Source organism: Paraphaeosphaeria sporulosa, assembly GCF_001642045.1.
Source record: "Paraphaeosphaeria sporulosa strain AP3s5-JAC2a unplaced genomic scaffold CC84scaffold_28, whole genome shotgun sequence".
NCBI classification, from domain to species: domain Eukaryota; kingdom Fungi; phylum Ascomycota; class Dothideomycetes; order Pleosporales; family Didymosphaeriaceae; genus Paraphaeosphaeria; species Paraphaeosphaeria sporulosa.
Genome location: NW_017253387.1, coordinates 6,286 through 22,386, shown reverse-complemented (window position 1 = coordinate 22,386; position 16,101 = coordinate 6,286). Strand labels below are relative to the sequence as shown.

The 16,101-nt window shown below is 47.5% G+C and overlaps 6 protein-coding genes across 6 annotated transcripts; 2 read left to right on the top strand and 4 right to left on the bottom strand.

Annotated features, from left to right (window-relative positions):
• Positions 1–437: 437 nt before the first annotated feature.
• Positions 438–1,145, top strand: CC84DRAFT_1051343 (uncharacterized protein; the record flags this gene model as incomplete). Its single annotated transcript, XM_018173483.1, has 1 exon — positions 438–1,145. A coding segment is annotated over one exon (708 nt), but the record flags the coding sequence as incomplete, so codon positions are not given.
• A 167-nt stretch (positions 1,146–1,312) lies between these two features.
• On the bottom strand, positions 1,313–1,762 carry CC84DRAFT_1238634 (uncharacterized protein; the record flags this gene model as incomplete). Its single annotated transcript, XM_018183953.1, has 1 exon — positions 1,313–1,762. A coding segment is annotated over one exon (336 nt), but the record flags the coding sequence as incomplete, so codon positions are not given.
• Positions 1,763–2,323: 561 nt separating this feature from the next.
• Positions 2,324–3,689, bottom strand: CC84DRAFT_1238632 (uncharacterized protein; the record flags this gene model as incomplete). The annotated part of the gene is made up of 4 exons (XM_018183952.1): positions 3,459–3,689; positions 3,228–3,286; positions 3,089–3,161; positions 2,324–2,967 (listed from the first exon to the last, which is right to left on the bottom strand). The coding sequence occupies exons 1-4, from the start codon at positions 3,637–3,639 to the stop codon at positions 2,324–2,326; spliced, it is 957 nt and encodes a 318-aa protein (XP_018028841.1). The 5' UTR covers positions 3,640–3,689.
• A 3,011-nt stretch (positions 3,690–6,700) lies between these two features.
• Positions 6,701–7,637, bottom strand: CC84DRAFT_1210798 (uncharacterized protein). Its single transcript, XM_018182316.1, has 3 exons — positions 7,578–7,637; positions 7,223–7,520; positions 6,701–7,176 (listed from the first exon to the last, which is right to left on the bottom strand). Exons 1-3 carry the CDS (start codon positions 7,580–7,582, stop codon positions 6,778–6,780), a joined length of 702 nt encoding a protein of 233 aa, XP_018028840.1. The 5' UTR covers positions 7,583–7,637; the 3' UTR covers positions 6,701–6,777.
• Positions 7,638–10,171: 2,534 nt separating this feature from the next.
• CC84DRAFT_1191795 (uncharacterized protein) lies at positions 10,172–11,596 on the top strand (the record flags this gene model as incomplete). The annotated part of the gene is made up of 4 exons (XM_018181208.1): positions 10,172–10,464; positions 10,520–10,787; positions 10,840–11,355; positions 11,489–11,596. 4 exons carry the CDS (start codon positions 10,172–10,174, stop codon positions 11,594–11,596), a joined length of 1,185 nt encoding a protein of 394 aa, XP_018028839.1.
• Positions 11,597–11,860: 264 nt separating this feature from the next.
• Positions 11,861–12,600, bottom strand: CC84DRAFT_1106262 (uncharacterized protein; the record flags this gene model as incomplete). The annotated part of the gene is made up of 2 exons (XM_018175138.1): positions 11,861–12,418; positions 12,472–12,600. Coding segments are annotated over 2 exons (687 nt in total), but the record flags the coding sequence as incomplete, so codon positions are not given.
• Between the last annotated feature and the right edge of the window lie 3,501 nt (positions 12,601–16,101).

The following is a 16,101-nucleotide window of genomic DNA, read 5'->3' as shown; positions in this document are numbered from 1 at the left end:
TCTTTAGTTAATTTAAGCTAATTACTTATTTATATATAGTAAGAGAGCTTTACGCCAAGAGTAGGAAACGCTAGGGGGCTGGTAGCTAAGAAGGTGGTTGGGCATATAAGGCTAATTAGCTAAGATAGCTTGGTGGTTACTATTAGTGCAGCGGCTAGTGTGAGCCTATTACTATAGGAACGCATATAAATAGGCAAACTCCCCTACTTACTTTTCTACCTACCCTAACCCTCTTCTTCATCTATTATACTGCTGCGCTGCTGTCGCATAGCTATATTACTATACCTGGTATAATTACCGCCATTTCTTTTATAAATAAGCTCTTACTATCCTCTATTTCTTATCCTCCCTCAACCAAAAAAAAAATGCCACCTCTTTTTGACTTGCCAGTACTGCAATTTCCTGTTCTAGGGTATCGCTATCAATTTGCCTACGGTGGGACTGCTGTGCTTGCATTATCAGACGACGGCAAGAGGGTGCTCAAGTTTCCCTTAACGTTTGAGACTCAGCACTGTAACGCGCAGGTCGCTGCAAGGGCACGATCGCACATGCAAGAGTCGCGCATGATGCTAGAGCGTGAGAAAGAAATATACCAGCATCTTGGCTTACGAGCTGGCATCCTTGCGCCGCTTGAAATCTCGTCTGTTGGCCTCGTCTTTCCATTTTTCAAAAATGGGGACCTACGGGTACATCTGCAGAAGACATGGGGCGAGGTTGGGCAGGATCAGCTAATGCTTTGGGCAGAGGAGGCCGTCGAGCGGATATCCTTTACGCAATCCATGGGTGTATACCAATGCGATATTAGCACGAGGAATTTTCTTGTGGGGGACGACTTATCCCTAGTACTGAATGACTTCTCTGGGTCACGAATTGGGGATAAAGCGGAGCTGGTTGGGCCGGAGACCAGCTATGCGAAAGCGCTACAGGAGGACCAGTATGGTACAGTGCAGGGAAGTATGGAAGGGGAGGTGTTTAGTATTGGGAGTCTATTGTATGAGATTCTCACGGGCCAAAAGCCTTATAATGATCTTGGCAACAGCGAGATTACCGACCTTTTCCAACAGGGAAGCTTTCCTCCTACAAGTACACTAGCTCTAGGTAGTATTATTCGAGATTGTTGGATGGGGCGGTTTTCTAGTGCTGAGGAGGTCAAGGCAGCTCTTGAAGCGGCGAAAATTACAAGAGCATAAGAGGTGTGCGTAGAAGAAGAAAAGAAGATGTTGTGTATATTTTAAGTCCCTAGTATAACGTTAAGAGAAGAAAAACAAAGTCCTTATTTCTCAACTACTAGTGTTGCGCAGTTCTAGCGATCGTGGGGCTTAACATCGCACATCCACACCCTTCCGGTCCCTACACCCATACCGATAAGACTCTCGGAGACAGCGGAACAGCGAGGGCGGTACTCTAAAGGTAGCCAAATTACGTTCTACGAATTGTACGTTATCCATGTTCCATCTGAGCTTAGTGCAGTGACTTGGTATTTGGGGGATTCAAGCTCTTGGGTGGTAGTGGTGATGTTCGATGATAATAGTGGACCAAGGTTGATAACACCAATGTTTGTCAAAAGGCCGGAGCCAGAAGCATTAAAAGACATGGTCTGAAGTGGATAGCCGATATCGAGCGTCTGCAGGCACGCGCCGCTGCCTGCGTCCCAGACCTTGACCGTGCCGTCGGTCGACGCCGACGCCAGCCGCGTCGAGTCGGGAGAGAAGGCCACCGAGGTGAGCTGATCGCTATGGCCCTCGAGCGTCTGCAGACACGCGCTCCAGTTCTCTGTCATCGGCAGCTTTGTAGAGATCCATGGCGGGACTTCCTTCTCGAACAACTTCCGGACTAAACTGAGCCTAGGGCTAAACAACTCCGAATCCAACGTCGTCAATAGCGTCACAAAAGCGTATAAGGGCAAGCTCCTGCTCAGTGGAGAGCTTTTTATTTGTTGATGGGCGAGTCGACTTGTTGTTGCCTCCTCGAACGGCGTAGTGAGTATGTATAGAAAGCATCACTCGGGGTTGCTTCCAAGTGAGCTTTAACTTGGGTTTCGAGCTCGTTCAAAACCTGGGGGAGCTGCCTTGGAGCGTCCTCGTTGGTAGAAAGACTGTTTTGGAGGATATAGCCCATATTGGTCATGACCTGAGCTATGGAGCTCTTCGGCCATATCATGCCGCCAGTCATGAAGGAGTCCTCGATCGTAAGTACCACGTGGATAACTGGATACCCGGGTCGCATGATGAGGGGGTTACCCGGCCTTAGTAGAATTCCTTGCACGGTGCCAGGGGCAGGCTTCTAATCCAGACCGTCTTCTGCGTAGCTTTTCTGAATTGCCTCATCCCATGGACCACAATAAACCAGCCACAATTTCGGCCCGGTCTTGCACTGGACCCAAGTTCCGTTGAGCACATCCATGTGGATACCCAGCAAATGATCCCCTCTCTCCGTACAGGAGGAATTTGAGACACGCTTCCTGATCCACCAATCGGACCGGTTGGACGCTTAGTTTACCGACACCGGTCTCCGTGCTGTGGCCGATGGACCGCTTCGAAAGAACGGATAAGAGGCGGTATCGGAGCGTCGTGATGGCTTCCGGCTCACGGAAAGCTGAACCAGTAATCTCGGCAGATAGACTTAGAACGTTTACCGGATCCTTCCCCTCGGCTTCAATGCGCTGCAGCTCGGTATGCTGTCCTCGCTCAGTCACCCGGGCGAAGAAGTCTTCCAATAGCATGAAACCAGTGAGATCGTCCTCTTCTTTGCTATTTCCTGATGACTGAGTGTATTGTTGATACTCAATAGTGGTGTCCCATCTCTTGCATTGGGATTGGAACACTTCGAAAGTATCGTCAATCTTCCGCCCAGGTCTTGTTGGAACAAGCACCCAGCTGACGCGAGCTGGGAGCTTCTGCCCTGAGCGTCTCATCTCGTGCAGTTGTTCGTCAGTAATAGCGAGCACCGGACTGTCCACTTCCGCATCTGGGGAGTTAATTTCGTAGTCACCACGTAGTAGTCCATTCACGTTGGGGACTCCCAGATATTCGGGGGCCAGTGTTGCGATCGGAGCGAAATTGTCTTAGAGGTTGTTCCCATTACAGACCTGAGATAGCTCTGCGTACCCTTTCGCCAACTTGTCGAAGGACTCTGGCCCCGCCGTCTTCGCGCGGGGAGAACTAAGAAACACAGTAATCTCTTGAAAGATCTTCTGGATGGTGTCCTTGTAAGGCGCCCGCATCTACATTCTCAGCCGCTCGCGCGGGTTGCGTAGCAGCTGAGGGTGGGGCACCTTGTCGTAGAGCTGAGGAGGGTTTACAGTAGCACGTGCTGCTCGGGCTAAAACTCTTGCGGCATCTCGAGCAATACGTCCAACCTTGACCTTGCTGCTCGCGTTCACGCAAAGCTTCCCCCCCCCCGTCTGTTTTGGCGCTCCGGTCCCCTTTCTCTGCAAGGGCCACAATATTGTTTAGTACCGTTATCCTTGGAGCTCACAGGCTGAGTACGGCAATTTATGCAAAGTAATTTTCGGCAATTGCTACACCCAAGTTGAACAGATTTCCGCCCCGGCTTCTTCCCACACGTTTCGCAGTTTGGCAGGTGGTCTTTGTAATGTTTCGTTCGAGGTATCGCATGCGGTTTTAGAGTTCGAGGCATTACGGGGCTGCGAAGGTGAGGTGCGGGTGCTGCCGCGGGATTGGTGGTGCTGGGAATTTTGGCGGTGCTGGGAATTTTGGCGGTGCTGGGAGGTTGGCGGTGCTGGAAATTGGCGGTGCTGGGGGTATTTCCAGCAACCCATTTGAGATTACTGAATAAATTCCATTCCGTTTACCAACTGTGTGTGCTAAAACAAGTGATTGAGCAGAACTCATTCTCTTCTTGTGAAGGGCGCTGACTGTATATACACGTGACCCACACAGCAGCCACGCACGTGACTATTTCAGCCACAGTTCCTGACTAGAGGCTGATAGCTCGGCGATGCGGCAAATGACCGCCTTACCACTTCTTGGCGTAAATGGACCGAAATACCTCTGTCTCTGACCCAAATGCCACTGATTCTGACCCACTAATATTGAGCAGCACCAAGCTAACAGGCGGCTGCACCCTCGCTTTGCGCGGTTGCTCCCTAACTTTTAGGCGGTCGCCCCCTAACTTGTGGGCGGTCGCTCCCCAACTTTTGCGCGATCGCTCCCCAGCTTATGGGCTGTCGCTCCCCAGCAGCTAGGCAGCCGACAGCCGTTGCGCGTCTAATGCGATTTGAGCGTTGTCAACGCGTTCTGACGTGAACAATAAGAAGTCCTACCATCAACACCAGAAAATAACTATATCGGAGTATAAATTTTAGCCTATCTCTTCTTATGTAACATTACAGCTATTGTTCTCTTGTCTAAGAGCGTTGGGTGAGGCGCGAAGCCCACTATGGGAACTGTGGCATTTGGGTCAAAAAAACAGTGGTATTTTGGTCCAATTTCGTTGCACGGCCACATTGGTGGTGGGGTATTGGAAACAGTGGTAGTTGGGGAATTATTACGCTAAGAAGTGGTAAGGCGGTCTTTTGCCGATTTTCTTTGTTTTGGTTCTCAGCTTAGCAACGCTTGGAGCTCAGTCCATGCGTTGCGCCGTTGCCGTAGCGCGAGTGGCTCTGGCGTCATCACAGGCCGTTGCACATATGCGATAGAATAGCGTACGGGGGAGGGGTCGCTACTGAGAGACACTAGCCCGAAGCCACTGCCCGGCAAGCGTTCACAGACGCATCGTGGCGCGAACATGTTCTTCCCGAGCGATAACGTCCAAATCGACTATATCACAGCCGTGATGTTATTAGATACGTGTTCCGGGCACGGCGCAACGCAGCAGCCCTGCTCGGCACAAACATTCTGCCGAATGCCGGTACCTAGCGCCAAGGCACCACATTATAGCCCAGCTGATAGCCACGGCTGTGGGCATTGCTCGTGAATGCTGCCTCGTGAAGCATTAAGGGCCGCTTCTACCATAGATTGCACGTACGTTGCCGCCCACAGCCAACGCAGTCTGTCGTGCAGCTCGTACGCCACTCAGAAAGCCCCAACAAAAATTGATTTCCGACACCCTTTATTCCAATACGATGCCTTACGACATGCCCTTGCATCCCATTCCAACGTTGTCCAGCCTTACTTCTGCTCTAACGTGTTCCATCAGCGAACCCGACATATGTATTGTAATTTATCCGGCACTAGTCGACGTGTGGTTAGCGTTGGGGACAGATCTCATCTTGGGGACAAATCTCAAAATGTTGGGGACAAATCTCGCCAGCCTCCAAACTAATTATCGCTACTAAGCAACCTACGGTCTACCGGTAATGGCTTAGGGCCCAACTCGAAGACAATGGGAGCTGTATCCGCATCTCTTCCTCTCCCCGCCAACGTTGTCTCACTCCAGTGAACAGTCACGTGTAGCAAAGATGAGATATCTTGGAGAAAGAATTCCGAACCAAATTCTATGCCTGCCTTTGCTACTCGACTCGTGGTGAGGGGTGGGGAACCGACAGTTTGGCGGCTCGTATCGGCCAGAGGTCTAGCAGGGCTTGCGCATTTGAGTTTACATAGGTTTTGAACCTTGTCGCTGCGTGACTCGCATCACTCTGCGCTGAGCAGTTGAACACGTCTTCAAATGTTTGCTCTGAGGGGTCAATCGAACAAAAGTAACGTTAGACCATCTCCGTACATCTTTCGTAAACAGTGTAATAAAGCTGAGGGTTATTCTCTGTGCTCCTGTGTAGAACAGACTGAGAACAGATTACTTTTGCCTCCTCGATGTCCATATCGTTGCGTGTAATTGCGATGTGAAAGCATACATGGCTTCCGTCACTAATACGCACAATGCCGATCTCTGGAGAATCTTGTTCTGTCGCAGTTCAATCTACGTTACTATCGATCGTATTCGGACCGAGTGCGCATGGACTCCTGAGGATCGCGACAATCGTTATAATTTAGCTACTGAATCAGGAAACTCTGAATAAGTCAACTCCCCTGACGATCGCCTCACTATGGCTATATAGTTCAGTTAGAATCACAGTAATACAACTTCAGTGAACCTTCAATATTTCCATTGCACGATACCTACGGTCCTAAAACCGTCACATGTTCCAATCCTTCAACGTCGAAAGCGTAAACCTTGCTGTGTTGGTTTAAGACTTCATGCAGGTCCTGGATCATCTGGTAGATCTGATCGCGGAGGCTATTTCAAGTCATGAATTTACTCCTTTTGACAAGCAAGCAAGGAGACAGTACCTTGTCATGGTTTAGTTTCGGGACCAGTAGTGCCACTCCCAAACCTCACTGCTCGGCCTTGTTCCAAGAACTCAGTATGCATGCGCTGATATATGGGAGATACGGTAGTTAGCTCAAGCATTTTAGACTTCGCTGCGCTACACAACTATTGTTTTATTGGAAATGATAACGGAACACCGCGCATAGTGGTGCTACAAGTCCGATGCCGGCTGTCCAGCTCAAAACACACTAACGTAGCTAACCAGATGCTGGCAGAGGACGTTTGGCAAATACTTGATACACCGCAATCTTTGATTGCCGATCTGCACGACACCTTTCCCGATTTGCACACTGTGGAACCATTTTTAAATTGATTCTTGATGGTATTGCAACTTTGTGCAAAATTGAAGCGTTGCACCAGGCTTACGATTTCCGTTCGTTCGAGTCAATCCGTGGTAGAACCCCGATTGCCACGACTTGCTGGGCCATTATATCGAGATTTCACTTCACCTGTAATCGAACAAGTATTACATTCACTGTCGCAATCCTACTGATCTTCGTCAATATCGTGCCGATTTCCCAACCATTTGATCAACTTGGCCATCGTGCCATCGTACAGACCCTGATCGCACGACTTGCTGTATACGTGTTGGAATAGACCCGACAATTTCGTGAATCCTACGTCGCATACGGGACACCTGAATGGATACACCGGCCCACTATACTCCGATTGTAGATCATCGCGATTAAGTAGTTCGGTCCGGAAATCTCTATCAACATATGCGCCCCATTGATAACACATGGCAGCAGACTCGTTCAACTCGATGATGTCAATGTTAGAGGGGCATGTACCGGACTCCAAGTGTAAGATCATCGCAGGATAGGTGGTGAATTTCCGGTAGCAACCATAGCATTCTATCGATAGGTCTAGGTGCACCATTTTATGCTCGGCAAAGTCAACATCGTCCAAGTATCACGCATGTCCTACTTACGTGATTGAGATTGCTCGGGTTTTGGAAATGCTCCTCGCAGGTCCGACAAACGTTCTCTTCTTCCAAATGAGCGAGGTACTCCTGCGACCCAGCAACCCAGGTCGATCCTTCTCCATCGTTACAGCCCTGGCACACAACTCGGTGCTTTGTCTTCAGGTGGTGTTTAAGCCATTTATCCCAGGTCGAAGCATCATACCCACAAACTTCGCAGCGATAATGATTAGAGGCATCATCAAGGTGCTGTTGTAATGCCCGTGGCGAGGGGAAATCCCGGTTGCATCGAGAACAGTACGTCTTCCTACTTGCTTTATTAGAAACACCAGAACAATGATAGGAATTCGAAGGCGTGCATTACCCCATCAGCGCGGGAAGAGGCCTTGTTAAGTTTGCTAGAGATATGGTTGAGAGGTTTGTCCAGCTGTCAAGCGTTGGATGTCTTCCCCGCCGCCGATTCCCGCTACCGGTAAGCGCTGCTACTTCCGATCGTCCAATCGTAAAGTCAAGCGACCAACACCTGACCATGCCTAAGCGCCCGACCTCAACAAGGGCATGATGCGGGCTTCCTCATTGGCGACGCTGTTGGCGGCGATAAGGTTCTCGCTACGATGGAAGGCTACGGGCGCGAAAGTTGCGGCGTTCCGTCGCTATTCCTAGCACAGGGACGGAGTTTTACAAGCTACCCTGGCGTAGCACCTATAACCAAACCGCCAAAGACGTTTGGCTATAGCTGAAATGTATCCTTTGCCTCTGATTATTCATGCGCTCTAGACTTCCTCACACAACCTCTAGGCGAACTTGTGTCTATTGGTCGTCTAGCCCTAGTGCTTTCCCCTGGTTGCAAGTGGCTTTGCTGCCATCTCGTACGCAATGCTATAGTTCCCTGACATCCACAGATCCCACGCTGCATTTATAAGACGTTACATCTATAAGTTCATAGTCTGCTGTATCGGGATATGATTGGTTGGACCTCATGCAAGCCTCCCTTCCCGAGTGCCTTCTTGCTATGCGTTTCAAGTTTGCAGTCTCCTTATTGCACTACTTAAAGCAGACCTCCTCCTTTGTAGAAAGTTATAAGAATTCTGAGTTATTGAACTTGCGACTACTAATTTACACGGACTGCAAAGGCATCCCAAATGCTACGACCCACGCTTGAAAGGCCCGCTTTCCGTCTTACAGTAAAGACCGTATTCCATCAGCGCCGTCCAGACCTTTTCCTAACGACGACCCCGAGCCTGATATCGCAAGTGGCGGCCCGCGGCATCGCCCGCAAAGCATCGAACGATGAGCCGGCCTGGAGCATAACTAGCTATCATGCGGCGGCTACTTTTGAGGCAATGAAGGTATTTTCGGAACTAGCTCTTACGAATTCACTTCTCATTGAAAGTCCAGCTTGTCCCGAGTAATACCACTTAATCATTATCAACCATTATGCGGATTCAACTATTTACGAACTCGACGTCACAATATCGCACTACAAACGCGTTTCTAGATTTGTCACTGACAAGATCTGTAACGGTTGAATAGCCAGATGTAGTTAGCCTACCTGAGATGAGACATCCCTTAAAAGCGGGACGTCTCTGATCTCTAGACGAACAACACAGTCAAACTAGACGCTTTCTCCTCCTGAAGAAACCGCTACAAGATCCATGTGCTATGCCAAGATGACCCTATAGATAAATTCCTAGCGGCGAGATTCGGGGGTATCTCTCAAGGAAAAGAGAAGAAGTTCTGCTTTAAAGTAGCACGATGGTGTGCTCTAGGGAAAATTCGCAGCATCCAGCGCATGAGCAACCCGTACAATGAGCATTCATACGTCGCGAGGATAGAGGTGGGATGCAAGGCAGATTGGGCGGAGAATCATAGAAAGCCATATTGGGGGGGAAGGGAAATTTTCACCGAGCTGCTACATGAAGACATCGTCGTTCGGCTCTGTGAGGGAGGGCTAGGGTGATAGTGGCGAGCTGGATCACCACCACTGCTAATTTAGATGGCATGGTATGTGTGCAACAACGGACTGCTATCAGCCGAAGCTCATGGGTTTGACAAAGCTCTCTATCGCAACTCCGAACCAGCGAACATACACTGCCCCAGCAGATCTGCTTCAAGATTGACTTTCAAGGCTTGCTTTCTATCTGTGAAAGTCGTCATCCTCCTCTTGGTACCGCCCTGCCTCTCTGGCGCTATACGTGATTGGCTTGTTCAGGAGTTACATTTCGTTGCAAGCCTCAGCCGGGCGTGCTGCCCACATCTAACGTTACTTTATCTTCCTGGACTGTGTCAGGGAGGTGCTTGAGTCCTGAAACGCGGAGTGTCGATCGATAATGTCAATCTCGCCTTAGTGGCTATAGTGTTGTCTCTTTGCCTTCCAAGGCAGCATCCTCTACGTAGCCTTCGTCCGACAAGACGTCGTTTTCCCTACGCTAAGCTTCCTTTCTAGGGGGTATTATTTCTTGCCGTTCTTCTACTGTGGTAAGCGACGGTTTATATGGGAATGCGCTAAAGGACCACGCTGTAACGTTACATAGGCGACCCAGCAGAACGTGGAAAATTCTCTAATTAGCGCTGGGCCCGCGATACCGCACAAGTTTACATCGTCCAATATTATGACGCGGCTCAATTGATTAGGCGTATAACGTTAGAAACGTTATGTCGCCGCCACTTGTCTTACGAATGGGTGGCCAGAAAATTCTCGGCCCTCCACCCCTCTTCCCCCTCGCTTGCCAAACGCTTTTCCTTGCATTACCATCGGGATCAGGCGTGGAGGTATTTGCTCTCTTTCCGCTCAGAAATGCTCATTCTGAGTAAGCGCATTTTGTGGCTACACAAGGTACGCCAAGTCCACATTCCTAAAGCACTATAACAATTTTGCAGAAGGGATGGACTTCTTGCCCTTCCGCTTTACATTCGAGAGACGTCTTCTGTACCTCACTACCTGATTGAAGAATCGCCATGGCTACAATCTTTTGCTGCTCGTTCTTTACTCCGTATCGTCCACGGCCACTTGACCATGATGGAAAGTTCACTAAATTCACCCGCTGGAGTACTTCTCAGAAAACATCTGCAGTCGTGGATGACAACCCGTCCTCACTGGTCGATACTGCACCATATGCTGTCCAACTAGTCAGACAAATCAACTTTGGACCGCAAGAATCGGTTCGATACTTCGTTCCTACAACAGGGGACGAATTTGTTGAGACGACTGAGGACAGTCTCATCGAAGCGAATTTCGAGAAATTGAATTCGTATTTGCCCATTCTGTCTTTTAACGAGAGTGTCCTTCTGATTTTTAATACATAGATTCAAAAATTTCAGGTGCTCTTCACACGATAAATTCTTTGAAGTCAATCTGTATCAGAAAAATCCAAGCAACACCCACCACTGGCGATCCAATCTTGCACGACCGTCCCGAGAAATTGACCTGGCGTTTCGACGACAGAATGTGATGACACACCCAAAACTCGAGAACGGATCCTCCGCAACGAAGGGAGAGAATGAACGGAACGTCACCGTTCCGGATGGTAGCGCTTCTGATTCGAAGCCCCAGGGGTCGTTACCACAAATTGAGGTTAGGCCCAGATATAGTATTCCTATTGATGAAACGAGCTAAGGCACTACAGGATGTGAGCAGAGACGTCTTGACAAGGGCCTTGCGATTTGTGCTTCCAAAGTTTGGCCAAATTCCAGGCTCAGACAGCCTGACTTCTTTGTTGTGCCTAGAAATAATCAGCACAAAGCTGAATCTGAACCTTAATTTCGACGAATTATGGAAAGTTGAGATCAATAGCTCGAAGGTAATCCGTTTCCTTGCGGACTGTATTGAGGCAGATTCTGATAGGAAAATTCGGAAAGAAGCTTTGACACGAGTCGAAGATGTCATTGTTTCAGCAATTTGCCGTACTGGCAGAGAGGAAACTGCGAACGGGAAAATCAGGTTGCAAAAAATCGTAGAGAGAGTGCTTGACTCTAGCTGCCAATTGGATTGGGCACCTCTGCACCGAGCAAGCATCTTAAGTGTGTTTGTGTCCGGGCCTAGCGAGAAGCTTCTTGACCTTTGCCGACGGAATGATGATGATCACATGCGGGCAAGACCATGCGAAGAATCCGGAGGGACCGCTGCAGACAAATTGAAGAAGGTATGATTCACAAGGGTTTGCAAACCCGACTCTCAAAGCTGACTAGTTGTGCAAGTTCCACAAGCCATCACAACCGCACGTCCAGCTTAGTCGATATCTTGGTGATTCTGACGAATTCGATGCATCTGATCAGTATGATCTTGCTTTCGACTATGGACGAGCTGATTCCGACTACGAGCCCATGAAGGACCTTACAGCTTGTGATAAAGAATGCGGTTATTGCGGAGAATGTGATTACTAGAGTTGAAGAACTCTTATTAGCTACTGAGATGATGCGACAAACTAGCATTCTTGTACGAATGATGCAACTATGTCTTGCAGCCTCAGATGTGTTGAGAAATAAGAGGAACCCTCAAGGCGGCTGCGCGAGCCGTTAATGGCTTTAAATGAAGATCCCGCTCGATTTGATGGCTGTAAAATTATACATTATTCGTATTTCTATAAAGAAAAATGGTTCCTCAGTCAAGGAGGCTCTCCTAAACTTTTTGCGTCCGACCGCCCTTAGTTACCAAGCCATATCCCAATGGGTTTGTGAACTGCTTTGTCCCTTGTTACATTTCTGACATCGGGTCTGAAGCGGATCCATGCCACAATCTAAACGACATACTCGGCAGTATCCGAACAAGGGATTATTGATGTAGCTTCTTAATAAATCCGTCGCGAAAGCAGGGTTTTCAGATATAGTTTCCTCAAAGCACTCTGCAGTATCAGTGTTATCAAGCATAGTTGGCAAATATTTTCTCACTGCATTGCAAGCAGTTTTCCGTAGCCCCAGGACCGAGGTGGGTGTCGATTCGTAGATAACGGGGATGGAAGACAGAAAATCAAGGGGATCCCAGGCTTTGATACACATCTGCCAATATTTCGCTTCAGCGCTTGCACATACTCCAGCGATGTCGTATTGGTCCCCCAAAGCGAACATTCGCGCATGCAGCTGGAGGTTAGATTGGATCTCTCCCTCAGGCAAATCCCCGTCATAATCCATTTTGTAGAAAAATCTGATCATTCTTTCCAATTGCTCAGATGCTATATGGCTCAGATCGATTACACCTTCGGATTGTTCCTTCACAAGGTCTTGAGCAAGCGAGACATCGATGGAAGAATGAACGTCCTTACTTTGAAACCGCCATCGCAAGCCTTGCGGAAGACTTTGGACTGAGAGCAAACAATAACACGATGAAATGGGAAATTTTCGCAATCATGAGTAAATATTAGGTCCGTAAACTTTCCCTCTTCACGCAATCTGAGCAGTCAGCGATCGCAAGCATTGATGTAATACGGGGTGAGTGTCATACTCTGAAATACTTGACAGCAACCTTTGACTGAGACTTGAAGGCTTCGTCATCGTAGATAGGTCGTTCACTGAGCTAGAGTCACTCATTTTCGAGGGAGTACTGAGCATTTAAAACACCATTACGTTGACTGGAATGGAGCTAGCGGTAACCAGTCTAACTAGAATAGGAAACATGGTTTTCCGGATTGGGTAAATTGGACACAGGAATGGCTGATACGGGTCTAGCTAAGCGGGGCAAGTAGCGGGCTGCGGAGAGCCGTGACATGCTCAATGTCATGTATGTCGCTCTAAACTGCTCTTATAGTGTTCGCAAATAACGTTTTTGCGATAGTTTAGAGGTATGCAAGGTCGTGTTCTGCAAGTATAGCAACTCGTGTGTGAAGGAGCGATGCAGATGTGTCATATTTGGAGACGTTGGGTTGGATAGTGATGGAGCATTGTAACAAAACACAAAGAAGGCCAGGTTACACCAATCAGCTGAGATAGCTTTGAGCTGCCCATCTAACAGAAATAATATTCAATCTGATATTAGTCGCACAAGCAGTCTTCCAGTGGCGCTGAACGAAGGAGACTCGCCCATCTCCGTATCCACGCTGCTATTCCATCACCTGCAATCCGTGTTAGCTCCTCTCGGGTTGCTAAAGCTGGTTGATGACTAACCACTTACAGTTCCTTGGGAGATGGCGGAATGAGAAGGAAAATCCTAGTCACTTGCTTGCCGACAAATACCACTCCTGCTACCTTCACAAAAATTGCACTCATGTGGTGGACCATTTTCCTTGTTGAAAAATTCCTTGCCGTCATTTTGAAATGCTAACAAAGAGTACGTTAGGTTTCGACGCACCGTCAGGGATCGAGTAGCCCAGAGGTCTAGGGCCTGATTAGTGATCCTGTCGAGTTTTTCCATTGGATTTTCCGCGGTTGCTTTAGTAATTTGCTGCGTGCTCTTGTTACGCGCCACCCCGCTTGCAAGTGAGAGGAAAGCGATTTCAAATTGAGGTGTAAGATTATTAAGAATGAAATGAATACCGGTCAGATGAATAGCGTACGTCGGCAGAAACCATGATAAACTTCGCACGTATTGGTTCATTCTTTTGAAAATTGGGATTAGAACGGCTCTCGAGTGTCGTTTGGAACCAATAACCTCTGATCTAAATCCGAGCGAGTAGTTGAACCATTCCTTTTGCTACTCTTCTAACTGGTAGCGAGTGTTTGCCCTTGGTCCTAGGCTTAATTTGGGTAAGCGATGCCTCGGTCGAAAACACAGGATTATTAACATGTCCAAGAATGTTATTACAGACTTGATATGAGTCGACTCTGCTGACTAGTACTTCGGCGTTGGAATAGCAATCTGAACATAGATCTCGTTTAGTGCGTATGGCTCCTGCCTCCTTTCGTGGTTCTATTGGCCGTTCACGCTGCTGCATGCTTCGTAAATTGATGCCAGTAGACCTTTGCGCAATTGGATATCTTTGTCGTGGTAGTTGACTGAAAAGCTTGGATGATTCGCATGAACAATCTTAATATGACTCTAAATCTTTGCTAGCCGCGAATACAGCCGTGCATTGATGGCATTGCCTGCAACCTATCAATGGGTAATTGTCAACTTAATTTGTAAGCTCTGTGGAAGAGTTATGGTTACCTTGCCCATACACAATAAAATGTCGGGCTGCTTAGCCTCGATAGCTGCAATTACAAGGTCATAAAGCTCCTCCTATTGCTCGGGTTCGATACCAGGGTTGTTAGCATAATTTAAGAACGGACGTGAGTCGATAAGGGACACGTGTTTTAACAGATTAAGGTTCCTATAGGATGCGATATAAATGCCTTCATACAGTGCTTGAAGTGTTGAACATTCTACTATCATGGAAGCAGCACCGCGCGACCATGAGTGGTAAGGAAGGGGTTCCTGGAGGAGAACAAATAGCCCTCTATGAGTAAATGGTCCAGCTAGAGTTTTGGTGACGGACACCTTGGTATTAGGAATTATTTCACCTCGGAGACTTCCAGCAAATTTTCGAAGCTCCTTAAAAGCGCGCTCAAAATCGCTAGCGCAACCTGACCCAAGGTGAGTTTTGGTCAGGTTTGTGGTGAGTTGCTCGATCTCAGAGTCGAAGTCGGCCATCATATGGAGAAAAGAAGAACCATCCCAACGTATTTGCTCCGACTGCTAGACACTTGATAATCTGATTGCTACTTATTCATGTATTCACTATAATCTTAGTCTATGATCACATGCATCGATCGCGACCTTCTTTCAATTTAGTGTAGCTGCATGCGGACTGGACGCTGCGCCGCCTTTGTCTTGGTATTGGACCATGTATGCATTCAGTTACCTTTAGTAATTACCCCATAGAGATAACAAAGGCATGGTTACGCGCGTAGACAAGTTCGTCGCGCCAGTGGGCGTTGTCGCTGCTAGTGGCTTATAGTTTTGGGTGTATTTCTCGTAACGTACCTCACGGGCGAGTGCATCTGTCAGATAATCGCGTGATGAGAATCGTCAAGTATCTGATAGAAATGTGATGATTGATTGATTGATTGGGGTCGTGATCGTTTCTACAGATTTTCTTGTTTTCTTGTTGAATGCCCTCCAAGCAAGGGAGAAACCGTTTTAGGAATAGGTACAGGTGCGCCAGCCACCTCGCAGATAACCATATAATCGGACACGGACAAGGATCCTAAATAGGTTATGGGCTAGTATGGGCTACTTATAGGTTATGGGCTAGTATAGGTTACTAATGGGTTATGGGTGCCAGTCTACTAACTATCTAATCTATTTCTTATACGGCAAATTTTATAACATACTTTATATGCGAGCGCGCCATATAAGTAAGCGCGCCACCTCTACCTACTTTAGATAACTTATAACTTAGAAGACTCTATAACACGCGTATATACTATAATAGATAGATAGCTCCTATATTATATTACATCTTGGGCATCTTTCTGGCACGTATGAGAGTTATGGCCAGCCTTACCATAGCATCTATAGTACCTTTTACTTTATCCACTCGTGTATACGTGCGCATTACTCTTATATATCTCCTCTCCTAGCTACTTATTAACGTGTTTTTAAGTAATTAATTCCTCTCTATCTACTTAAGTTAAGGTCCCTTACTTCTAGATCCACTTTCTTTTATACTATCTACACTTTATGGCTACTTTATTGGCTCTCTTAAGGTCGGCAATTTGGCTTTCTTATAAGGTAGCTAAGTAGGCTATTACTTAAGCTCCCTTCTTAAGCTAATTAAGTGCTATAATTATAGATATAGGTAATAAGCTCTTATACCTTTAAACTTAATTATAAATTAAGGTTAATTATACCTCTAGCTTATATATATTACTTAGTATTTTGGCTTCCTATATAGTGGCCTCTAGTAGAGCTAGTGTAGGCGTATATAGTTATATATTAAGCTTTAAGAGTACTATATCTAGGTTATATAGGACTA